At 38.8% G+C, this 26,688-nt stretch overlaps 1 protein-coding gene across 2 annotated transcripts in view; it reads left to right on the top strand.

Annotated features, from left to right (window-relative positions):
* GALNT1 (polypeptide N-acetylgalactosaminyltransferase 1) overlaps nucleotides 1-26,688 on the top strand; it is an 80,450-nt gene that overhangs the window by 19,370 nt on the left and 34,392 nt on the right. Inside the window, exons 2-3 of one of the 2 annotated variants that reach the window (XM_080683152.1) lie at nucleotides 11,227-11,281; nucleotides 23,533-23,774. In XM_080683152.1, the coding sequence (XP_080539278.1) occupies nucleotides 23,636-23,774 (139 nt within the window). In that variant the 5' untranslated portion in view covers nucleotides 11,227-11,281; nucleotides 23,533-23,635. The remainder of the gene's footprint in view (nucleotides 1-11,226; nucleotides 11,282-23,532; nucleotides 23,775-26,688) is intronic. The other variant, XM_080683153.1, reaches the window with a different exon arrangement.

The following is a 26,688-nucleotide window of genomic DNA, read 5'->3' as shown; positions in this document are numbered from 1 at the left end:
AAGCGGAGGCACTGGTATCTGGGATTTATTTATCTTCTATAATTGAAACTTTGTAGCCTTAAGTGGAGGCCAAAGCAGGCCAGGGCTGCAGAAACTTGGCTTCCTCCATCGCTGGGGGCAACCCTAGCCTCCTGCTCTCTCCAGCTCTGTGGCTGCCGCCATTTTTGTTGGGATTAATTTATCTTCTATAATTGAAACTTTGTAGCCTTAAGCAGAGGCCTGGGCCGGCCAGGGTGTGTGGAAAGCTTGGCTTCCTCCATCACCAGGGAAACCCAAGCCTCCCTCCTGCTCTCTCCGTGGCCGCAGCCATCTTGGTTGGGTTGATTTGCATACTCGCTCCTGATTGGCTGGTGGGTGTGGCTGGTGGGCCTGGCTAGTGGGTGTAGTGGAGTGATGGTTAATTTGCATATTACTCTTTTATTAGATATGATTTATCTATTTATTTAAATGTTTTTCTTGATTTTAGAGAGAGAGAAAGGGAGAGTGAGAGAAACATTGGTGAGAGAGAAATATGGCAATGGAGCAAGAGGCTCTCAAAAATAATTAGGCAAACTGATATTGAATGTCAACTATAATTGAGAAAAAAAAACACCAAAAAAATTAAGGTAAGCTGAATTCAGTGAGTATAAATACTGCATATTGAACAAAGGGTTTCTTCTAGGCAGGCAAGCTTGTTTCTGTATTAGAAAATCTATTAATGTCATTATCCACATGAACAGATTAAAACTGAAAAACAAAACAAAACCCAAAAAACCCATATCACCCAAAAAATGCAGAAAAAGCATTGATTAAAATTCACTCCTTTAGGATACGGACTCACCCACACTAAGGATAGGAGAGAAATTTCATAACCTGACAAAGGACAGCTACAAAAAAACCTACAGCAAACATCATACGTGATAATGAAACAATGAAAATATTCCTTTAAAACTCAGCAATAATATAAGTGTGTTCCTTGCTACCGCATCTCTCCAGCATTGTACTGGAGCTACTTACTAGTTAGCACAGCAAGTAAAGTTATGAGGCTGGATTGGCTGTAAGGAATGAGCAAAAAGAGTCAGTATTAACACTTACATAGAAAATTCAAGTCCATAGATACATTTTTAGGATTTATAATAGTTAGCAAGTTGCTGAATATAAGATCAATACAGTAAAATTAGTTTTATTTCTCTAACCTAGCAGCTCACAATAAAAACTAATAAAAATATTTCACAACAGTATAAAAAAAAAAACAGCCTAGGAATAAATATAAAAAGAGGAACCAAGATCTTTTTATAAAAAGTTGTAAAGATGTATTGAAAGACACTAAAGACCTAAATAAATATGGGGCATATCATGGTTATAGGGAAAAAGACTATCTCTTGTAAATATATCAATTAACCTGTCATTAATAAATTTATTGCTATTTTAATAAAAACCTTGAAGGGTATAGTTTTATTTGTTTGTTTTTGTGGAACTTGACAAGTTAATTCTAAAATTTATTTGGAAAAGCAAAGGGCCAAGAATAGCCAAGACATTTCTGAAGACTGCTTATCCTACCAGATTTTAAGTTAATGTAAACTTTAATAATTGAATTAGTATAGTATTAGGGCAAGGAGAGACTTATAATTGGCAAAGGATTTTTTTAGTCACTAACATACACACATGACTTGTGGGGGAGGCAGTCAACGAATGTCTCCCCTCCTCCCTTTCTATCCCTTTTCTTCCCTCTTCCTCTCCCTTTCCCTCTCTAAAAACAAAAACAAAAACCCACAAATAAACATGTCCTTGGGTGAGGATTAAAAAATAATAATAAAATAAAAACAAGAACTTCTTTAATGTAGCCACAATCTTGATAAAACCAATTCCTTAATATCATCTAATACCCAGTCTATAGTCAAATTTCCCCAATAGTCCCAAAAGCGTCATTTGACTTGGTTTGTAGATTCAAAACTCAAACAAATCTACACATTACATTTGGTTTCTATGAAAAAAATCTTCTTATGAAGAAATAACAAGATTTTATTATTTCTCTCCCTTTCCTCCTTTCCATTTTTTAAGAATACCTCTCCCTCCCTGAAGATTATGGTTCTTTATAATAAGACAGTAAATTTTGCTAGATCAGATAAAGTTTTCATCTCCTTTAAGACTGCTTTGCTAGATTCTTTTTTTGTTTTAGTAATCAAGCAGTTAACATGTATAGGGCAGTGCTACAGTTAACAGCACAGCAGAAAAGCAAAACTGACCATTACAGTTAAAATTAACTATCCCCTCAATACTATTAGGACTTTTCATTAAAGCTGTAAAATTATTCTATATTCATTGAAAAGTGTATGCTCTTTGTTAATGTTAAATGTATCATATATTTTATAATTATTCCTCTTGAATTTATGGTTATAAAAAGGAAGCTGTAACACAATATGTGTGTTGGAAAATTTTGCTCATGAACTTAATTTTTAAATTTTCTAAAGCTAAAATGGAAAAATGCCGTTTGCAAAAAAAAATTATCTTTTAGTTATAGTTCTATTGGTAATAAAGACAAATGTGCAACTGTTTAGTGTATGTAAGGAGGTAAGGAGGGATAACCCACGTGTTTAGAGGTTTTAGCAGATTACAATTTTGAGAATTAGGTAGAATTTTAAAAATTAATGGAGAAGAAATGTTTTGAGTTACTGATGTGAATTAAATAGCAGTATTATTTTAGGGACTTGAAAAACAAATTTCTTATTAATTTTCTATTATTAACATCCTAATCACAGTGGTGTTTTGGGTTCTGAGAGCAGTAAACAAATCCTATAACCTGCGCCCAAAGAGCAGAAAAAGTTCCAAGAAAAAGGCACTTGAGATGGTACATTTAGTGTGGATCTTAACTACGGTAGTAGCGGTGCAGAAGCAATCTGAGACTAGGGGAAGACTGAATTGAGGGAGTGGAGTCTAGAAGAGCCATTCACAGAAATAAAAGGTAATGGACCAGAAAGTTGAATCAGATCAGCAGGAGAGAATGCAGAATAACCACTAAAGTTGTAAGCTAAGAAAATAAGTTAAGTGGCATTAAGGTGAAACTAAGTAAGAGAGAAACCAAATTAGGAAATAAAAAACCACAAAACAAAAATGGATGTACCAAATGGCTGACTAGTTAAGGAGAAAACAAAGAGTGTATGTGTTTTGCAGTGTGTACCTGTGATAAATCTATTCAGTAGAATTCATAATTAACTGGAGCACAGTCTTTCTGTAATATACTAATAAATGAATAAGGATTTGTTTTTTCACAGGGTAATTGAATATTTCAGATTATTACCGTAGGCCAAAATCTACCCCTATCCCAAATTTCTGTTTTTATTTGGTCAAACAAAATTTAAAACTTTTTAGATTTCAAAATACTGCTTCAGTTAATATGCAAGTAACATCACATAGTGTTTTAAGTGAAATAATTCTCAAAAGAACCTTCAACTTTGCAATTGTAAAAGACAAGTAACCTTCCTCTTAGGTCCTTACTGTCCTTTGATATTTTTTCTTCTCTCTCCCCAGATGATTCAGTTGTGGAGGAGAAAAAGTATGGCACTGAACTCCGGGGAATGCAAGGAGAAGGGAAAATGGGGGAAAGGGAATGACAACAGAGTTTCCATTTAGTTTGCAGATTGTTTTTGGTCTTTTCATCCCTAGGCCAGAGCCAGGAGACTGTGGTGTCTTGCAGTCTTGCTTGTTGTCCAAACTGGCAGCAGCAATGCTGGAGGCTATAGTATAGTGACTGCTCTCTCCCGGTGCGGTTAGCCAGTTTCTAGTGTGGGGGTGAAAAATAAAGTTCCCTTCCATCTTTCTAATTTCTTCTGGCTGGACTAATAGTCAAATTAACATGAGTCAGGTTAACAAGAGAAAATGTCCAAATTGATTACATGCATATATGTATGTGGAGGTTCCATAATCACATGAGGCTGGAGGACAGATTGGGCAATTGAGAGTTAAAAGGGAAAGTAGGGAATGCACGGGTAAATGAGAAAGCAAATGCATGTGGTAAACAAATTCTTACTGGGTCACATGAAATAATAGGACACAGAGGGGAGTCCTACAAACAGGCTTTGCCCTATTTCTCCCTTCTGCCAGCCACCGTTAGGGTGATGCTGCCTTCTTTAAGCAGGCTTTTCTGTTGGAATTCCTGTAGGCAGGTAAGGGAGGAGGGTTAAAGGTTCTTTCTGAGTCTTGTGTTTTAATGACCAGCTTAAAATCAATATTCCGAAAGGCATATTTTAGGGTGGCAAACTATGGTCCCTCACTAATGGATATCTACTCTGGTTACCCACCTCATGAAGTATATATGTTGCCTTTGCATTTTTGGCTTTATCTGTTGGCTAACAGTTGTGTATGGGTGTAACATTTTAGAATTTGTTTGAAATCAGAGGTGTAATATATTTTTTAATAAAGAAAGTTAAACATATATCTTTTACAGGTCACCCAGTAAGAGAGAGAGAGAACTCTTTTTTTGTTCCCTGGGAATTACATTATGTCGGGTTTGGGAAGAACCAGGAGTTTTTTTTTAAATAACCAATCAACTTCCCAAGCTTTCAGGGCTTCTGATGGGTCCATCCCCCTAACCAATGATCCCTTTCCCAGGTTAGACTGACAGGCCTCTGTTGTCAAGCGCCTCCCTGCGCCAGTTTGGCTTCTGCTGTGCATGTGCTTATCTCCCTCTGCTCCCCTCTCGGCCCCACAGTAGGGCGGGAAGCCAGGGGTGTTAATCTAGGTGGGGCAGTGCTGTGATCCCCTGGAGTGTGTGTGAAGCTGTAGCTTCCTGGTGTAGCAAACAGGCTTATGCTCCCTAGTTGATTATGCTTAATAATATCTGATCCGCTTTGTTTCCTCCCTTTATTGATATCTAGCTACCTAGGGTAACACTAACACTTGAGTTTGGCCAATTCGATGAAGTCAAATTCATTTCCCTGAAGACTACTGAAGTCGAGCATATCCTATATAATAAAGATGTAATAATGCATATTAAACCTCACGCCCTCACAAGCTGGCTGCCTACGACCAGGCCAGCAGGGGGGTTAGTGAGGGACAACCAAATGACTGAACAAGCAGGCTGTGTGGGGCGACCAGGCTGGCAGGAGGGCAGTTGGGGGTGACCAGGCCAGCAGGTGGGGCAGTTGAGGGCAGCCAGGCTGGCAGGGGGGCAGTAGGGCCAACCAGGCAGGCAGAGGGGTGCAGTTGTGGGTGACCAGGCTGGCAGGGGGGGGGCAGTAGGGGGCGATTAGGCTGGCAGGGGGGGGGGGGCAGTGAGGGGTGACCAGGCAGGCAGGCAGGTGAGCGATTAGGAGCCAGTGGTACAGGATTATGAGACGGATGTCCAACTGCCGGTTTATGAGAGGGATGTCCGATCCCCAGGATCAGGCCTAAACCGGCAGTTGGATATCCCCCGAGGGGTCCTGAATTAGAGAGGCTGGGCTGAGGGGACCCCCCCCCCACCATGCACGGATTTTGTGCACTGAGCCTCTAGTTTTTATATGTTCATTAGTTATTTGTGCTTTGCCCATTCATACCTTTTGGCAATTTCTCACTTATGTGTTGTTCGTTTTGATTTGGAGAAGTTTTTAATACATTCTGATTTTTGGTTGATTATTTCTATTGTGGATATTTTCCTTGAATCTTTGCCTCTCTATGATGTCTTGGGTTGCATAAAAATTTTTTAATTTTCAATTAAACTAGAAATTACTCATTTTTTTTATGGTTTGTGCATTTTGAGTATTTAAGAAATTCCTCCCTACCCAAGGACATGAATATATTTGCCTATATTTTATTTTAAAATTTAAAATTGGTGTTTTGTATGGTGTGAAGTAGGAATTTTGTTTTATTCTTACATATGGATAAACATTTATTAAATAGTCTATCCTTTTCACACTGATTTGTAGTGCCATCTCTCACATATTGTTATCAGAGAAATGAGTGGACTGCCCTTCTCCATTGCTAGTGGGAGTGGGGTTCTTGGGGTACCAAAGGAATAAGGATTTCTGGAGGACCCCATGGGAGGATGAGATGTGACAGAAAGCTTTATTGCATGGAATTACATCCCACTGTTTCCAAAGTCCCGTTTTCCTTAAAACAGTCACGGAAAGGTTGCAGCCTGGGATTCAGCAGAGTTAAAAGCAAAGCCAGTGTCCAAGGTTTCCATTCCATGGTGGAGCGGGGTCCAGCAGAGCATCAGGCTAATTTTAGTCCATCAATCCATTTTGTATGGGGTCCATGTGGCCGTGAGCCACGTGGGCGAATGCAGGAGCATGACAGCACATCCCCTGCAACAAGAGTCCCAAGAGAGTAGAAGGGCCAAGAGAGGGATCTCCCTTCATTCAGGAGTTTATGTATCTCAGAGTTGACACCCTTGCAGTGGCCACGCCCAATCTGGCCAGTGGCCTGCTCCTAGGTGTAATGTCACCTAGACTTTCCTGGGCATGTATATAGTCCTTTTTGTCCAGTCCCTTTCCCTAGGATCTATGAGAAAAGACCTGGAGAGTGTTAAACTGCAACTTTCTGGCAAAGCTGTACAAATGGTATGCCTTTATTATCCAGCTTTCCCTTTGCCCTTTTTCTGTTAATTAATAACTGGGTTAATTACAATGGTATCTATATATCCAGTCTGTATATTCATGTGGGTCTGATTCTGGACTCTCAGTTTCATTGGACTTTTAATCTATCTTTGCCATTTTATCACACTGTCTTAATTACATAGCTTGATTTATGGTAGACACTGCTCTTTCACCTTGTTGTTCAAAATTATATTGGGTTTTTTCCCGCTTTGTTCTTCCATGTGATTTTTAGGATCTGCTTTAAGTTCAATACAACTTTAAGTTTTAAACTTTAAGATCAATTAAAAAAATACATTGAGATTTTGATTGGAACTGTATTAAGGTAGGTCAATATTGAGAGAATTTACTTCTTTCTGTAATAAGCCTTCCATACGTGAACATGCCCTCTCTTCTTTTTTTTTTGTCTTTCTAAACAAAGTTCTAGTTACTATTGGCAAAAGAATTCCATTGGATTTTGTATGTTAATCTTGTATCCAGCAATCTTGCTAAAAGTTCTCATTAGTTCTGATTGTCTTTATTTTATTGGATTTTCTATTTCTTTTTCCCTCCCTTCTTTCTGGTTCTTAAGTGTGTTTCTTTTTCTTGTTTTACTATTCTGCATAGGACTTCTTGACAGGAAGAAATGATAGAAGGCAGCTATTCCCTTTTTTCTAACTTTAAAGGGAATACTTCTATTACCAAAATGAACAAGGTTCCACTCACCCAATGAACAGCAAAGCCAAACACTGAACATTGAGGTTTGCATTGAAGAAATTTAAAGCTGTTTTATTTGCAGATCACCAAGCAAGTAGACAGGAAGTTATTACTTAAAACCCAAGCTTCCTGATGGCTTTTAATCAATGGTTTTTAAAGGCAAAGCTTAAGGGCATCGGTTGTGCAGTTTTAATTGGAGGGCTTTGGAAGTGGGCCATTTATGGTAAGATATGGCAAGGAGCTTCAGCACTAGATCTTCCTACACCAGGAACCCTTCACTTCTGAAGGGGTTCTGGTGTTCAAGTTTCAGTCATGTCCTGGTCCTTTGTATCCATGACTGGGATTAGGGGTTATGTGTCGGGGAGAGGCTAGACTTTGGTTCCGGGGGCAACTGGAGGTCAGCATTCTCTTCTGCACATGCTTTAGCTGCATAACTTGAGGTTTTGGTCTGTTGCCTCTGAAAGGCAACTCAGTATCTTGTTAGAAACAGGATAGAACAATTTTGAACTGGTTCTGTGGTTACTCTTCTAAGATGTCACCAGTATGTATTTTGTTTACTGTAGGTTTGGGGTTCCTATCCTTTATCAGGTTAACAAAGTTCATTCCTATTTCTGATTTGCCAGAAATTCTTTGTTTTTGTTTTATTTATCATGAATGGGCCTTGGGTTGTACTATTTCAGATAAAATTTAAGTCTGTTGCAACTATGTAGTTCCACTTAACTCCCACCTCTATCCTTCGCTCTAATTTCATGTGTATCACATCTTTATATTAATAAGTTTTAATTACTTAAGTTTTGAGATTTAGTCCTACCATTTTATTTTGTGCTTTCTATATTTATGGGGTTTTCTGATTTTAAATTTTTTTTATTGTTCTTTTTATTCCTTATTTTTTCAACTTTGATTTTTAAGTTCACATTGTCTTTGCTTAATTAACTTTTAATTTTTAATATTTGATCTTAAAAAGTCTAAAGTAAATTAGATATACCTAAACACAGCAACCTTAAAATGCTTTAATTTCAATCACCATTATTCCTTCTTACATGGCATTGTTTTCTGGTGTTTTTATTCGTTTAACAAATAATTTTTAAACTCTTCTACCATGTGTCTGTCAGGTACTATTCCAGGTGCTGTAATAATAGCATTAAACAAAATAAAGTCTCTGCACTCATGAAGCTTACAAGATAATTCATAAATTATCATATGTTGTATAAATTAGTGTTTGGTGTTAGAATGGAAAGGAAAGCATTACGAAACTAGAAAGAATAATGTTGGGATGGAGATGCTGTTTTTTATATGAGTGTCTGCTATCTTCAGACATTCCATATAAAATTTTTAGGATTCAAGTATGAAAAACATAATTCTCATTCTGGAGGAGCTTATAGTCTAACCAGAGAGTTCCAGGAAGATGATACAGATATGGGAGCCATTGGCTCATGGCGGGTGAAGCTTTACCACTGGTGAATTTCCATGGCGGGTGTGTAGAGTGTCAGTACCAAGTGGAATGAGCCTGTGAAGAAGACTGAAGCATGGTTAGAAAAGTTGAAGGACAAGAAGTGACTCCAGGAGCCAGGAAAAGAAGAGGTTATATTTTATTTATAGCCTTCCTATTCCAAAAGTAATCAAGGAGGCTGAGATATCAAGTAGAATGAGTCTGAAAAGGAGATTGGTCTTGGTAGTTAGGACATTACAGGGACTGATCAACAAACGGTTTTGTTGAAGTGAAGCCAGACTACACTGGGTTGTGGAGTTGAGAAAATAAAGAGTACTTGTTCAGAAGATGGTAAAGGAAAGAAGAGAGAGATAGTTTGAGAAGAAGAGAACTCCATTAGAACTCAGGGCTAAAGTTGGTGTTTTGGTAAAAATACGGAACAAAAACCTTGGAGATTTTGAGGACTCCATAGCCAGAAAATAGCGTGGGCCCCTGGCCTGGAGGAAGTTCCTGCCTGGTCCTTTACTTGCCAGAAACTGCTCCCCAGGATCCTTGGGGGTTTCCATTGTTGATAGTGGCAATATATTTCCTAGTGTCTGAGTTGGTGGTTGAACTGAATACTGAAACCATAGTATTCTGTTGTAATTATTTCAACATATTTAAGCGATAAAAGTACAAACATGGGTAAACTCCCCCTGACCATTGCTCATCAAATTCCTTAGCGTGATAGTCAAGATTTGCTCTGTTCTGAACTCAACCCCTCAACCATATCTCCCGGTTTGTCTGTTTGTGGTCCCCTAGACACTCCATGCATTTTCCTGCCTCCCTATTTATTTTAGCTCACGTTTTGTCCACTTGAAATATCCTTTTGTCTTTTCATAACTCGTATCAGTTCCCCGGTCATTCTCCCTACCACTATCACTCCTTTGTGCATTATACCAGTAGCCTCTTATCACTTGGCACCTGTGGCAAAGATACGAAAGTGTTTTGTAAGTAGCGAAGTGCCACACAAACTTGCCTTGTTATCTCTCCCCCTAAACAGCAAGCTTGTTGAGGACAGGGACTGAGTCTTTTTTTTTTAATATATTTTTAAAATTGATTTGAGAGAGAGAAGGGAGAGGGAGAAAAGGAGAAACATCGATTGGCTGCCTCCTGCATACTCCCTACCAGGAATCAAGCCTGCAACCCCGGCATGTGCCCTGATTGGGATTGAACCAGTGACCTCTTGGTACATGGGATGACTTGCAGCCAACTGAGCTGCACCAGCCAGGGCAGGACTGAGGATTGGTTTTTTTGTTTTTTTTTTCACATTTATCTACATCAGATTTTACTTGGCATGGTGCTTACACATGCTTGATGATATTTATTAAAGTTTGAATAAATTAGGGATATGTGATTGTGATAGATTAATGCTATATCTAAGATGGACATGTTATATACCAAGTTCTAGTTTGTAGCTATTAAATTTTTATTGAAATTCTGCCTCTAAGTAATCTCCTGTAAAAGTAGACTCCTTAATTTGCATCCTCCACTGATTCACATCTCATTTTTTTCCTTCACAGAATAGATGTCTGTCTAAATAAGTAATTGTAGGTTACAGAGTGGTGTCTTAGGATGTTTTTGACTATGGTTAAACAATGCAGGCTTTATCAACTGACCTAACAAGAGGTCCAGACATAGAGATTTCAGGGTTTGTCTGCTCAGTGACTCCATGTCATCAGGTCCCCATGTGCTTTCCATGTTTCACTTTGCCATCCTCAGCGTGTTGTTTCCCTCATGACCTCAGATGGCTGCGTATCCTATGCAAACAATTCCCAAAGGCAGAAAAGGATAGGTTTTCCTCCAGCATCTCGATGAGGGAGCATGACTGTTTCTGAAAGCTTCCCAACAGACTTCCTCTCAGGTGCCATGGGTTGAAATTTGGTCACTTGCACTGGCAAGAATAAGGATCACTTGAATTCAGTTGGGGGTCTCATGCCTTGAAAGACATAGGGTCTGAGGGTGGGATAAGGCAGAAACAATATCTGCCACACGTGCTGTTTATGTGTCTTTGGCTTGCCCATCTGGAAAGTTAATATCCTCATAGATTTGTAAGAGGAGGCAAGTATTTCCATTGAGCTTGGTGTTGGTTCCAGTAATAATACTTTATCCATTGACTCACTCATTCATGGACTGGACATTAACTGAATGCATTGTGTGCCAGGCATCATGCTTAGCACTGGGAGGGTGCGGCTGGTATAGTCCAATGTGCAGTGGTCGGCAAACCGCGGCTCACGAGCCACATGCGGCTCTTTGGCCCCTTGAGTGTGGCTCTTCCACAAAATACCATGGCCTGGGCGAGTCTATTTTAAAGAAGTGGCGTTAGAAGAAGTTTAAGTTTAAAAAATTTGGCTCTCAAAAGAAATTTCAATCGTTGTACTGTTGATATTTGGCTCTGTTGACTAATGAGTTTGTCGACCACTGGTCCAGTGGAATAGGGTGGCTGAGGTAAGGGGGGAGGGTAGAGTTATTCTTTAATGAACTGATTATAGGAAATTTATTTTTCAACAGGAGATGTGGGACATATGGATTTGGGATATGAATTCATTTGAAAAACCACTTTGGGGTAAGTTGATAGCTGGGAGTGAATGACTTCAGGATTCCACTTCTTTTTACATTAGGATTTGTTCTTACAGCTCCAAAGGTTTCAAACTTTTGTTGATTGTACTTTATGCTGCATACACACACAAGAAAATGGCTTATACTAAAATTTCAGTTTAGTAATTTGAGAAGTTTAACCACCAAGCATAGCTCAGTACTAATTAGTGCATTCACTTCTCAGTAGGGAGGTTAATTTGAAGACTAAATGAAGACCAGGTTTAGAAATGAAAAGATACTGATTATATAGGGTTTAACCTGCTTGATCTTACCCAGTAATCCTGCCATGTGGACTGGTAATCACTCATAGAGCCAGTGTTGAAGATAGAGAGTTAAAGTTTGTCTTTTCAGTATGCCTTTTCAGTAATCCAAGTAGCCGTTTGAATTCTCATTGCATCAGTACAGATATAAAAGGTTCCCAATTTTTGTTTTATCTAAGAAAGTGCTCTAAAGTACTATTTCACATTTATTGACTGTGTACTATGGTATCTGAGTGGGTTGTGCATTACTTCATTTAATTTTGTGTAATGGGACTATAAGTTGGTTATGATTTTTTTCATTTAGAAGAATAAAGAGGCCCATATTTATAGGATCATCATAATACGTGTTGGAATTGAAACCAAGTTTTAATATGCTGATTGTGTTGGGGGTTCCCAAGATCATCCTCACGTTCAGTGATTGGCTAGGGGACTCTCAGGATTCAGCTTATCTATACTAATAAAAGGGTAATATGCTAATTAGACGAGATGTCTTCTGGACAACCATCTGGATGTCATTCTGGGCAAAACCACGGTGGCGTGGGCCAAGGCAGAGGCAGTTAAGGGCAACCAGGCTGGCAGGGGAGGGCAGTTAGGGATGACTTGGCCAGCAGGGGAGGGCAGTTAAGGGGATCAGGTAGGCAGGCAGGTGAGCAGTTAGGAGCCAGAGGTCCTGGGTTGCGAGAGGGATGTCCAACTGCCAGTTTATCTCTACAAATAAAAGGGTAATATACTAATTAGACCAGACGTCTTCCGGACAACCATCCAGACATCCTTCTAGACAAAACCACAGTGGTGGAGGCCAAGGCAGAGGTGGCTAGGGGTGACCAAGCCATCAGGGCAGGGCAGTTAGGGGTGACTTGGCTGGTAGGGGAGAGCAGTTAGGGGGATCAGGCAGGCAGAGTAGTTAGGGCAGGCAGAGTAGTTAGGGCAGGCAGGCAGGTGAGCAGTTAGGAGCCAGAGGTCCCGGATTGCGAGAGAGATGTCCAACTGCCAGTTTAGGCCCAATCCCATAGGTGTAAAATTTTTAAACTGGCAGTTGGACATCCCCTGAGGGGTCCTGGATTGGACCTCCCCCCCATGCACGAATTTTGTGCACCGGGACTCTAGTAGTCATAATAATGGCTAAGATTTATTACAGGGAGAAGATACAAAGTAATATTAACAAGGGAAAGAGTGCAGGGGTTGAGGGGTGACGTCTGGAGGAACCAGGCACAGGCTTCCAAGAGCCCTCTTCTGTGGAGTAGCTCAGGATGTGCTTCATTCCTCCAGCAATGAGCTTTGACAGCAGTGAAGTGCTGTCAACTAGGGAAACTCGTTAGACTCTCAGTGTTTTATTGGGGCTCGTGATGGAGGCACCCTCTGCCTAGCATGTACCAAAACTTTAGGCTCCCAGAGGGAAAGCAGGTGTTTTGCGTAAACCATTCTGTTTGTACAAATAGTTTAGGCACTTGTCCTTTAAGGTAAGTTTTATATTGGTGTGGGGAACTGTTTATCATTTAAGTTCCCAGACACCAGCCAAGGACCAACCTTACAACCAAGTCTTTCTGAGGATAGCAGTCTCAGGCCGACTCTGTTAACTTTTATCCTGTACACTGATTCATTCATTTAAGGAGATTATAATTATTATCATTTAGCTTCTGAAAAATGAGAGAAGTAGGTAATGGCCAATCAAACTCTTTGATGGTGTTTGTTTTGTGGATCCCATGATTTGCTGGAAGGACTCACACGACTCAACATCATGTACTCAGGTTCAGATTTAATACAGCAAAGGATACAGTGCAGGAACAGCAGGAAAAAGATGTATGGGTGAATGCTCGAGAGATCTGGCACAGACTTCCAAGTCTTTCTGCTAAGAGAATTACATGGACACAATTTCCTCTGTAGCTGTGAACGATCAAGACAAGTACAAGATGTCTCTCTGGCTAGGGAAGCACATGAGTATTACAGTCCAGAGTTCTTCCAGGAAGCTGGTCACACAGGCACATTTCTGCCATCTGGCCAGCCTGGTAACTGAAACTCAGAACCTAGAAGAGATACCAGGCACACATCATAAATCTTGATGATTACTTTAAACATTGCTAACATCCTGGTACATCCTGACCAACTGCTTCTAACATCCTTAACCAGTGGCTGAACTTTTCAGGAGTTCAGTTCTCAGTCTGGCCAGGAGTCATTGCTGTGGCTCCAGGCATTCCCCCAGGATTAGCAAGGACTGAGTAAAACAGACCTGCCGTGTTAACTCCTTCCTCACAGCATCCTACCTGAGATAAGGCTGCATTTGCTGAATGTAGTATGTGCTCTGATACAGTCTTTAGAATATGATATTCGAAATTTTAAAAAAAGAATTGATAGTAGAAGTATTTGACAAATTTCACTTTTCTGAGAAGTTTGTAGAATATTTTCTTTTAGGGATTTATATAATGGTGACTTTTGGATTTCCCATTTTTGTCCACAGCTGTTTATATTATATCCAGATATGTATTATGTTAAGGAACAAAACAGAAATAATGAAGTTAAAATGGTTAAATCAAGATATTAGACAGAATTAATCTTTACTTCATGAAGGCCTTTTTTGTGAGGGACTTTTAAACAGAATGGGATCTCTTTTTTACAGAATTTGCAGATATACAGATATAGCAGTTTTTCAAAAAGAAAGTAACCCATAGTTTAAAAATTGCCTGATTCCCGCATTTGAAACCAATCTCTACTACTTTATTTATTGCTATTTGAAACCTGCTTTATATTATGCAAAAAAGAAAGACAAAGGATATGGGGAAAGTTCCATGCTTGAAAATGAGAAGTTCTGAGTTAATAAAGTTAAGGTTTCCTTATTGCAGAAATTCGCAGTACCTTCAGTGCCGTAATATATAGTATGAATCTCCCAGGGCAAAGAGAGCACATAGCATTTCCCTAATTTATTTGACCATAGACTTTCTTTAGCAAGGACTCTCAGGTTTGAGTCCTGCAATAACAGTGTTCTTTAAAACAAAATAGAAGAACAGGGGAATCCATAAAAGGTTTTAGGTAGAGGAAAGACAGAAAACAATTACAGAAAAAAATTCACTTTAAAGAAAATCTTGTTGCAGAAGGTTTAGTGTCTTATATTGCCTTCTGAGAAAACCTGTTTAGAAACTGCCCTATCTGGATGTCTTTTTCCTGCCAAGTTTGCTGAATTGATGTTTCTCTTATAATGTGAATGGCATGTCTCTTAGACTGGTGATTAGCAGTGTGATAAGAGCTTCTGTGGTGTGGATCATTGCCTTTATGCTTGTACCATACACAGTACCCGACACGGTATGAGGAACATAGTTGGCCAAGACTCAATAAATATCCAAAGAGCATGTAATGAGTTGTGACTGTAAAAGACTGAAACTTTTTTTTAAAGAAACAAAATATAGTAGACATAAAAGTTATTTTGAAAATCATTTCATTTTGTAAAATTCTTGGAACTTAACTATTAGACTTGAGTTTAATTCCTCCTTCAATACCAACTTCTTTTTTATGGTCTTTATGATTTTTTAAATGTACTTTCTCAGAACAGTAGAATTGTTCCACCATAGTTGTGTAGACAATTTTAACTACTAGGTTTCTTTTGCAGTGGATGGAATTTTAAGTAATTGAGTGGTCAGCAAAGCTAAGGAAGACCAATGAGTCAAGAGTAGCCAAGGCATTCCTCAAGAAGTAGTGAAAGGTGACAAGGCTTGCTTTACCTCATACCAAGAATTATGTTAAAGCTATTATAATTAAGACATCAATGTGGTGTAGGGATAGACCAATGGAACAGAAAATAGAACCCTAGAAACCAGGTTTGTAACAAAGTTGGCATTGCACACCATTAGGGAAAGGATGAACTTTCCATAAATGGTACTCGACAGTTGGTTATCCACATGGAAGAAAATGACATTCAATCTCTACTGAAACCTAAAGCATAAAACTTTAAAATAGTCTCTACATAGAGAAGAATTTTAGACTTAGAAAGTGTGAACCATAAAAGACAGCTCTTATTAAGAAGATAAGCTATAGCCTGACCAGTGTGGCTCAGTGGTTGAGCGTCGGCCTATGAACCAGGAGGTCACAGTTCAATTCCCGGTCAGGGCATATGCCCATGTAGTGGGCTTGATCCGCAGTGGGGGGTGTGCAGGAGGCAGCCGATGGATGATTCTCTCTCATCATTGGTATTTCTATCTCTCCCTCTCCCTTCCTCTCTCTGAAACCAATAAAAACATATTTTAAATTAATAAGAAGAAAAACTAAAGACTTCAGCAGGCAGAGGAAATGGGATGGCCAGTAAGGTCAGAGATGGTGGGGAAATGCAAATTAAAAGTACGTTAAGATACCAACTTCACACACATCAGATTGTAAAAAAATAAAAAGTTTGACATCAATGAGTGTTGCCAAGGATATAATACATCCAGAGCTCTCATTTTGCTTCAACCATCTGGGAAAACAAATTGATCATATTTAGTTGTATTTAAAATATGCATAAACCTGTGACCTAATACCCCTAAGGATATACTCTAGATCAGGGCTCATAGTTAAAGGTTTTTTTAAACAATTTTTAAATGGTTAAAAAATTAAAATAATATTTTGTAATTTGTGATGTGAAAATTATATGACATTCACATTTCAGTGTTCCTAAATAAAGTTTTATTAAAATACTGTTGCATTTACTTGTTTACATATCATTTATGCTGCTTTTGTGGTACCAGATTAGAATGGTTGTGACAGAGATGTCCCACAGAGCCTAAAATATTTACTATTTGACCTTTTGCAGAAGAAATTTGCTGGCCCCTGCCCTAAATAAATATATTTGCATGTGTGTACCAGGAAATACATTCATGAATGTTCATAGCAGTACTGCTTGTAATAACAGAAACCTAAAAAGAACCAAATGTCCATTAGAAGTAGAATGGATAAACGGGGGTATGCTAAGCCAATGAAAATGAAGTAACTACTACTATGTGCAACATATGGATGGATCTTGGGAACACAGTGTTAGAAAAAAAGCAAGTCTCAGGTTTTTCTATTTATAAGCAGTTCAGAAATAAATGTAAACAAGGCATTGTTAAGAGATACTGTGAGGTAAAACTATCAGGAAAAAGTAGAGTGACGAGTTCTGAATAAAGGTTGGCAGTGAGGAGCTGGGGAAGAGATGGGATTGGAGAGGGAACTAAAGGTTATGTTCTTTTTTTTTTTTTAAATATATTTTATTGATTTTGTACAGAGAGGAAGGGAGAGGGATAGAGAGCTAGAAACATCGACGAGAGAGAAACATCGATCAGCTGCCTCCTGCACACCCCCCACTGGGGATGTGCCCGCAACCAAGGCACACGCCCTTGACCGGAATCGAACCCGGGACCCTTCAGTCCGCAGGCCGATGCTCTATCCACTGAGCCAAACCGGTTTCGGCAAGGTTATGTTCTTTATTCTTCAGCCAGCTGGTGGATCTGTGTTGTGCTGTGATCCTTTGTTTCTATGATGAGTTTTTTGCATACTTAGGATTGATATGTTTTTGTGATTTGGGGCACTAAAAGGATGAACCAGGACCTGCTTGGTTTTACCTATACTAGTAAGTTCCACTTCCCCACCCCCGCCACCCCAGATGTTCTGGCTATGTCAGGAATCCAATGGAAACTCTCATAAGCAGAAAAGGGGATTAAAGGAAAGACTCCTGGGTATTCACAGAAGCCAAAGAAGAGTCCAGGACTTGGTCACCACAGGACACTCTGCCTCTTGATCTGTATACCTTTGCTTGTCCCCCTCTTGGACTGCAGAGAGTGTTCAGGAATGTTCATAGCAGTGCTGCCTGTAATAACAGAAGCCTAAAGAAAAGTGTGTATACATTTTTTGGGGACACCCTATATACTGTTGGGCTTTCTCTGTGTGCTGGGCAGTGTTGGCAGTCCTAGATGCACAGGCTTCTAGCTCTGTGACTCAAGAAGCCAGGGATGAGGTTCTGTGGTTGGCCTGGCCAGGTCATTGTCTTGTGTCAGAAGAACCCTTCAGGGTGGGCACAGAGAGCCAAGGTCAGAATCATGAGGGGCAGGGAGCCACCTCAGTTTGTATCCATTTATATCTATTCTTTAAGTGTTAAACAATATGTGGCATTTTGACTGTGAATATCAGTGCTAATTTGAAGCAACCATTAAGATATTTGATGTTGCCTAAGGCATGATGCTCAGGGGCAGGGGTTGGAAGAGGGGTTAGAAATGCCTGTTGAGCATATTATTTTAATTTTAACAAAAACACACATCAAAATACAGCATCACTGTGAAAATCTCTTATGCTAACCCTTTAAAGTCACACCCATCCCTTTTCTCCCTGATAAGGGCTTTTAAGACACAAAAATGAGGCAAAATAGATATTACAGACTTACTTTACAACATAATATTTCTAATATCTATTCTGAATGACTGAACAGACACTTAAGCCATTGATGGTAGTAGTGTTTATTAGGGTTTATAGGTGGTTTTCCGTGTTTCCTTAGTTCTTTGCATTGAACATGTATTACTTTTATAACTAGGAAAAAATATAAACTTTTAAAGGTATTCCTAGAAATTTAAGTCAGTTTTATTACCTTAGAAAGTGACATTCCACTTAAGATACCAAACATTGAGTGCTCTACATAGAAACAGTCAAGCCAGTAAATTTTGTAGGAGTCTATACCATTAGTATCCAAAATGATAAGCCTGTTCCCCCAACCTCTAAACTTGGGGTAACACCTGAAAAATAGAGTTAGAGAAGATCCATGTCTATATGGAATGTGGACATCATCTTGTGCAGGGGTTTGGGACTGGTTTTTACTAAGTCTTTGTTATTAACGCAGGTAGAATAAGAATATGCTAATACTTGAAAAAAAATTTGGGTTTTTTTTTTTTTTTTTTTTTGCTAGTGAATAAGCCTTCTCAGTACTAAATTTTAATTATCATTTGACTCAAAGACAGTGGCAGAAATGTTGACCTAAATACTTTATAGGAAGTGGAGAATACAGGTGTGCCCCCAAAATGTATATGCACTTTGAATGATTATAAAGTCAGTGTTTATTAACATACAGTTCATTTTCAAAATTTAAAAGAAACTACAGAAATGAATAATTTTCATTGTCAATGCCTGTTTTCAAACTGATGATGGTTTTGGCACTGCTGATAACTCGAAGCAATGGAATAGCAAACATCAAGAACCATTTCGTTTGGTATTTGTGTGCCCTCAGTTATCTGTTGCTGGTTTTGTACCGTAAACTTTATCTTTTATGTATCCCCACGAAAAAAGTCTAGTGGCACTTTAGGATTAATTTTCTTTGTTCAAAACTTAGTTTGGTTTCACCCATTATTTCAGATCAGTTAAACTTGAAAAGAACTGAAAATGAAGTGACTTATCAGCTGTTAAAGTGTGTGTACATTTTGGGGGGACACCCTATATACTATTGAAACCTAGGGGATTGTCGCCATCCTGACCTTAGCCAGCCAGTAGGTGATTGGCCAAAAATAATTGCTCCTCTGTTTGAACAACATTGGCTTCAGTTATTGTCTATGCACAGATTTACTTTTGTTGGCATAAGGTGGGATCTAAATTTATGTTTTACCATATGGAAAGCCGTTTGTCCCTGTACCAGTTTTCTACTCTGCTTTGTTGTAGCACCTTTTCAGTATTCCACGCACGTATGGGCTTATTTTTGAGTACTACATGGTTTTAGATACTTCTGCTTTATGATAAATCCAGTCCCCAAAGCTTCATTTGTGTTTCATTCGAATTATATTAATTTATAATGTTACATGTCAATTTTACCTCAGTTAAAAAAAAAAGAATTATACTAAATTTATAGATTAATTTTTGGAAGAAGCTGGGTTTTTTTCCTGAACATGGTATATCTATTCATTAGTCAAATGTTGTTTTATATCCTTTGATAACAGCTTCACAATTTTCTTCATGTCTTGCACACAGTTTAAATTTGTTCCCAAATACCTTACAGTTTTTATAGCTATTTGGAATGTGATTTGTTTTTTATAGTCTCATTAGTTATTATGATCATACAGGACCATGATTAATGTTATGTTCATCTTGTGTTCAGCAACATTAATGAAATCATAAATTAGCTCTAATGGTTTAGCTATTGATTCTTTTAGAATTTCTGTATAGAAATCATGCTATCTGCTGAGATAATTTTGTCTCTTTACTTTCTAATTCTTTTTTTTTCTTATTGCTTAGACCTCCAGTACAATGTCAGATTGAACTGAGTGCCTAAGTCATCTTATTTATGTTACAGAAGTTTCCATCATTAAATGTTTACTCTAGTTTAAAGAATTTCCTTTCTAGTCCTAGTTTGCTCTTGAAATTCTCTGTTGATAAACTTAATGGCTTTAAACAATAAATATTTATTTCCTCATATTTTTTGGATCAGGAATCAGGAACAGCTTAGCAGAGTGGTATTGACTCAGGATCTTTCAGGATGTTGCAGTCAAGATGTTGGCTAGAGCTGCAGGTACCTGAAGGCTTGCCTGGGCCTGCTTCCAAAGTGTTCATTTCCATGCCTGGCAAGATAGTGCTGGTTGTTGGCAGGCTTCAGTTTCTCACCATGTGGACCTCACAGTAGGGTTCCTTAAGTGTCCTTCTGACATGGTGCTGGCTTTCCCCAGAGTGTGTGATCTGAGGGAGAGCTAGGAGAGTGTTTCATGACAAGCCTTCGAATCACACACCATTACTCCCACCATGGATTGTTGGGTAGAAGTAAGTTACTAAGTCCAGCCCACACAGTAGGAGGGAAATAATGCTCCACAAAAGTTCTTTTGTGTGTTGATGTTTTTTTAGCCTCTTTCCCCCCACAAAGTTGCATGAGAGTAGGGGCTTCTGTCTGTATATCTTTGCCTTAGACTCCTCCTTTGAGCCCCAAACTTTCGTTTCCAGCAACTGAGGTTAACATCTCTCCTTGAAGGTATCAAAGTCACCTCATATTCAAAATGCCCAAAATCAAGCTTAGGTTTCTTCCTATCTTGATTCTCCTCCCTCCCAAAATTTGGTCCTCATTTACTAGCTCATTTCTGTGATGGGCACCACTCTATCCAGTTGTACAAGCCAGGATTTCCTCCTCTTTACCCTCATCTAATCATCCTTAATCCCATTGAGTTTGTCCCTTAATATCTTACATCTGTCCACTTTTTAAAAAAATATTTTTAAATATATTTTACTGATTTTTTTACAGAGAGGAAGGGAGAGGGATAGAGAGTTAGAAACATTGATGAGAGAGAAACATCGATCAGCTGCCTCCTGCACACTCCCTACTGGGTATGTGCCCACAACCAAGGTACATTCCCTTGACTGGAATTGAACCTGGGACCCTTGAGTCCACAGGCCGACGCTCTATCCACTGAGCCAAACCGGTTAGGGCCGTGGTTGGTAAACTGCGGCTCGCGAGCCACTTGCGGCTCTTTGGCCCCTTGAGTGTGACTCTTCCACAAAATACCACGGCCTGGGCGAGTCTATTTGGAAGAAGTGTCATTAGAAGAAGTTTAAGTTTAAAAAATTTGGCTCTCAAAAGAAATTTCAATCGTTGTACTGTTGATATTTGGCTCTGTTGACTGAGTTTGCCGACCACTGGGTTAGGGCATCTGTTCACTTTTATCCAGCTCCAGCTTCATCTCAGTTTCCTCTTTTGTTTTCAATCCACTGACCTTTCAGTGTTGGGTTCCTCTTGCTATAGATAGAGCCTTTGCTACCCACTGTCTGAAATGCTTATTTTCCCCTTAAATCATGTCTTCCTCAGGGAATCCTTTTTGACAAAGTCAGGTCTATTACAGATGTTTATAATACTGTATACATCCCTTCAAAGCATTTTCACAGTTGAAACATCTATGTGACTGACTAATGCCTGCTTTTCTATATCCAACTCTAAACTTTATAAGGGCAGGGAGTGTGTATTTTGTTCACTTTTGTATTCCCTGCATTTGAAACATTCCCTACATTTATATAGTTTGTGTTTATTGAATGAATTAATGAATGAATGAATATAATGATTATAGTTCTGTTTGAGAAATGGAGCAAATGGAGAATATAATTAGTATATAAATAAAATAACCTAGGCTCTCCTTACTGTGTTAGAGGATAACTATAACCTTTTTTGAGTCTTTTAGTTCTCCTGGAAGAGTCCAGCTATAAATTAAATGAATAGATCTACTGAAGAGTCTCCTATCTCAGACCTCTGCCTGGTCAGTAGATACAAAGTTAGTGACCCTAGGTCTAGGTGCCTGAGAGTGCTGGGTTTTTGTTTTGTTTTGTTTTTTGTTAAAGAATAGTTCATTGATTTTTAGAGAGAGGGGAAGGGAAAGAGAGAAACATTCATGCGACATCAGTCTGCTGCTACCTGCTGCCCCCTACTGGGGATCGAGCCTGTAACCAGGGCATGTGCCTTTACCGGGAATCGAACCAGCAACCTCTTGATGCACTTGGATGACGCCCAAGTAACTGAGTCACACTGGCCAGGGCTGTTTTTCTTTCTTTAAATATATTTCTTTTATTGATTTCAGAGAGGAAGAAAGAGGGAGAGAGAGATAGAAACATTAATGATGAGAGAGAATCATTCATTGGCTGCCTCCTGCACGCGCGGCCCCCCTGGGGATCGAGCTCACAACCCGGACATGTGCCCTTGGCTAGAATTGAACTTAAGACCCTTCAGTCTGCAGGCCAATGCTCTATCCACTGAACCAAACCAGCCAGGGCTGTTTTTTCTTAATAATTTTTTTCCAGTTACAGTTGACATACTATATTCATTTCAGCTGTACAACCCAGTGATTAGACATTTATATAATTTATGAAGTCATTACCCTGATAAATCTAGTACCCATGTGACACCATACATAGTTCAGGAAAATACATCTGTGCTGTCCACCATGGAACATGATACATAAAGTTGCCCTTGTAAGGGACTGCAGCATTAACTTCAGCCTGGGCCTTCAGAGCATATGCTCATGAGGCTTCCATGTGGGTCATATGTGCTAAGTGTATGTTTCCTCCATCTGCCTCCTCTGAATGTACACCTCATCTGAACGCACTTGGCCAGTCTCTCTCCTAATCATCAGTGTCACAGGCCTTTGAGCCTGGTATCAGCTGCTCAGTGGATGACTCTGTACCTCTCTGAGGACTCCCAGGCTGCTCCAGAGCTCCAAGGTGAACTCCTTAAGTGCCGGAAATGTTTCTAGTCAAACTATCCCAAATTTGGTGATGGTTCCTCAAGTCATTTTCTCACATTTTAACCGATGAGGGTGTGAAGTTTGGGTAGGAAATAGAAACTAAAGATCAGGGAAGTCTATAAAATTACTGTCAGAGCCAACACTAGGTCTCAGATTTTATGATACTCTTTTCTTTTTCAATATAATTTCCATGAGTCTGTTTCTGAATGGCTGGTGACTGTAGCATTTTTGGGATGGGACTCAATGGCACAGAGGGACAAGAATTAGCTCAATAAACTGCTGTAGTACAGGCTCCTAGGAGAACGCATATGTCTTTGGGCCTTGGGAACTGAATGTGAGTAGTTGAAATGAATTGGGAATCACTGGTTTCTTAAACTCCTGTGGCAGTCAATGACTTAGCTTTGCCTTAGCATGTAATACAGTAATTGAATAGAAGACAGTTAAGCCTCCTGTGTTTGATGGACATGATATAATAGCTCACTGTTTTAATTTGCATTTTCCTAATTAAAGTGAATTGAACACTTTTCTACATGTTTATTGGCTATTCAGATTTACTGTCTACAAAGTGCCTGTTACATCCTTTATTTATTTTCCTGCTGGGTTGTTGTATATTGATCTGTAGGAGTTATTTTTGATACAATTTTAATGTTTAAAATATTTTTCTAAGTCTGATCTATAAACTTATTCTCCATAGTAAAATTTCATATGCATATTATTCTTACAATTCTCTACATTCTGAATTTTTAAGTTAATGTGATTTTTTCTTTCTCTCTCTATAGGTTATGAACGTGATTTTTGATGAAACTGGATTGGAAACATTTTCATGGTCTTTGTATATTTATATATATGTATTTTAAAATTTTGCATTTGACTTAAAGTGCCATGAGAAAATTTGCATATTGCAAGGTGGTCCTAGCCACCTCCTTGATTTGGGTACTCTTGGATATGTTCCTGCTGCTTTACTTCAGTGAATGCAACAAATGTGATGAAAAAAAGGAGAGAGGACTTCCTGCTGGGGATGGTGAGGACGTTTTATAATAAAACACTCATTTTGATAAGTATGTCACTGTTTTGTTTTTTGTGGGTTTTTTGTTGTTAACTAATTTGGATACTATATAATTTTAACATTTTTAGATTAATAGTGATCCCTACTTTCCTATATGTGATGATCATATTTCCAACAATTCTTTGATGGTTCTTCCAACAGTTACAAATGTTGAAGTATCATGCATAGGATGGCTAAATAGCTATTGTGTAAACTTATACCTCTTTATTCTACTCCCATGAGAAAAATATAAATTAGTAATTTATAAGGTTTATTCAAGTACATTCAAAATTATGTCATATGGTTTGTATACATTAATTTTATTTGGTGTCATACAGAGGAAACCTATAGTTTTCTTGATAATTAAGTTTTCTAAAACACGAAACTTTTCTACATTCTCATGTAAATGAAGTTTAACTGAAGTATAAAATACCTTCGTTTTCATAGTATAACACCTTAGTCACTCCCTTACTAACATTGATTTGATTTTTATAAATAATTGGCATATAACATTGTATGCCAAGAAAAAAATTTTTTTTTTTAGTTCAGAAAATTGATGATATCCAAACCCCATTTTAGTTCCTTTTAAACAAAAATTTCACTGAACTCACTTTAAATTTACATAAAAGACTGGTAAGTAGAATACAAAAGTTATGCTTGCCATCCTCTTTGTTGTTGATTTTTTAATACTGCAAATACATTCGTAGTAAAAAATATTCACTAACTATACACATTTTATCCTAGCCTTTTTGCCAAAAAAAAAAAAAGTAATTAGTCCATTTAATTTATCTGGTAGATTCTGTAAGTCATATAGTAGTCATGTAACTTTTGATTAATAGTAATTTTAAATGTGGCTGTGAAATCTCAAGTGTACCAATAAGTTAAAATATATAATGTGGGCACTATAAGTATCAGATGATCAAATCTGTAAAATATTGCAGTAGCAGGATTGTGTATGTTGTATAGTTTTGCCTGATTCTTTACGATCACAAGGCCAGAGTTTTTTTACTTCATAATGATGGGAAAGAAACAAAAGTAGAAAAAAATAGACAATTTAATTTGAAATTTTAATTCCCAGATACCCATCATTTGGCTTCAACAGTTGTCAATTCAAGGCTAGGCTTGTGGCATGGATACATGGATAACTCTTTTTGCTCCCTCTCCCCTCTTTTGGTTATTATTGAAGAAGAAGAAATTGGGTTCTCTTTTTCTTGTTTCCCACAGTCAGGATTTATATCCTTTCATATTTTTTATCATGTCCTTCTGTGCCCCTGTTTCCTGTGAATTTGTAATTGGTTCAGAGGCTTGATCAGATTCAAGAGCTCCCCTTCGTCCCCCCGAAGAATATGTTATAGATGGGGTCCTGTATAACAATGCTCCAACACTGAGCAGCATGAAAACGTTCCCATTTTAACTTTTCTATAAAGCATCATCTTAAACTAGAACAGGACACAGGATACTTAAAATCAGGGCCACTAGATGTCTCTCACTTACTCTTTGTTGCCTGTGCCATGCACTAAAGATAATTGTCAGGTCCAGGGCTCTGCTGCGTTCTCTTGATCCCAGTCCCAAAACCTGCTGATTGCTCTTTATTTTCAGAGACAGGTAAGTAATCAGAATTGATTCTAAGAATTAATAAAAAGTAATGCCCCAGACAAGAATTTTCATCCCATTATTGTCCCCACTTCATTGTATATCCATCCCTTTTAGGTGGGAAGTTTAACACCCTTTTATCCAAATTTAATACATCCTAGAACCTATTCTTCTTGGAATGTTTTTAACATCTCAAAAGCATATAACAAAGAATAAGATTGTGGGATTTGAAATACTCTTTCTGTCTATATCAAGGCGTAACATTATCTTTCGTGATGCTCCACCTTACATGGTGCTTATATAATGTGCTTATCAATTCAGGGATTTCACTTCGACCTACTTTGAAGAGCACTTTTACTCACATATTAGTTCAGGACACAGTTATAAAACTCCTATAAGACACTGCTAAATTCCACAGAAGGTACATAAGTTAATTTTTTTTTTAATATATTTTATTGATATTTTACAGAGAGGAAGGGAGAGGGATAGAGAGCCAGAAACATCGATGAGAGAGAAACATCGATCAGCTGCCTCCTGCACACCCCCCGCTGGGGACGTGCCCGCAACCAAGGTACATGCCCCTGACCGGAATCGAACCCAGGACCCCCCAGTCCGCAGGCCGACGCTCTATCCACTGAGCCAAACCGGTTTCGGCTATAAGTTAATTTTAAAAACCCAGCTAAAAAGAGATCATAACCTGGTGGGGTGTGATAAGGCAGGTTAAACAATCATTGTGGTAAGAAATAGCAATTGGGCCCTAACCGGTTTGGCTCAGTGGATAGAGCGTCAGCCTGCGGACTGAGGGGTCCCGGGTTCGATTCCGGTCGGGGGCATGTACCTTGGTTGTGGGCACATCCCCGGTGGGGGGTGTGCGGAAAGCAGCTGATCGATGTTCCTCTCTCATCGATGTTTCTGGCTCTCTATCCCTCTCCCTTCCTCTCTGTAAAAAATCAATAAAATATATTTTTAAAAAAAAGAAATAGCAATTGGGCCCTCTCCCTTTTGGAAGCACACCCACACCTTTCTTCCCTCTCAGGTGTGCATCTTTACTGTTCTCTCCTAAACTCTAAGGGTCTTCATGAACCCTGTAACTGGGGGAGCAGCGGCAGTCCATCTCAGGCCAACCCCCTGAACCTGTCTCCAAGGCCCCCTTTTCCTGACTTTTCAGTGAGCTAAAGCAGTCCCCTATCGCTCACTTCTTTACTGTGGCGTTTCTAGAGCCAAAGCAGCCCTGCATAGGTCTTTCCTGTTGCTTCTATCCTAAGCCATTCCTTGTTTCACTGTCCCCAGCTTTAAT

This window comes from Plecotus auritus (assembly GCF_963455305.1).
Source record: "Plecotus auritus genome assembly, chromosome: 8".
Lineage (NCBI taxonomy): Eukaryota > Metazoa > Chordata > Mammalia > Chiroptera > Vespertilionidae > Plecotus > Plecotus auritus.
The sequence above is the reverse complement of the archived record's forward strand: the minus strand, read 5'-3'. Positions and strand labels throughout refer to the sequence as shown.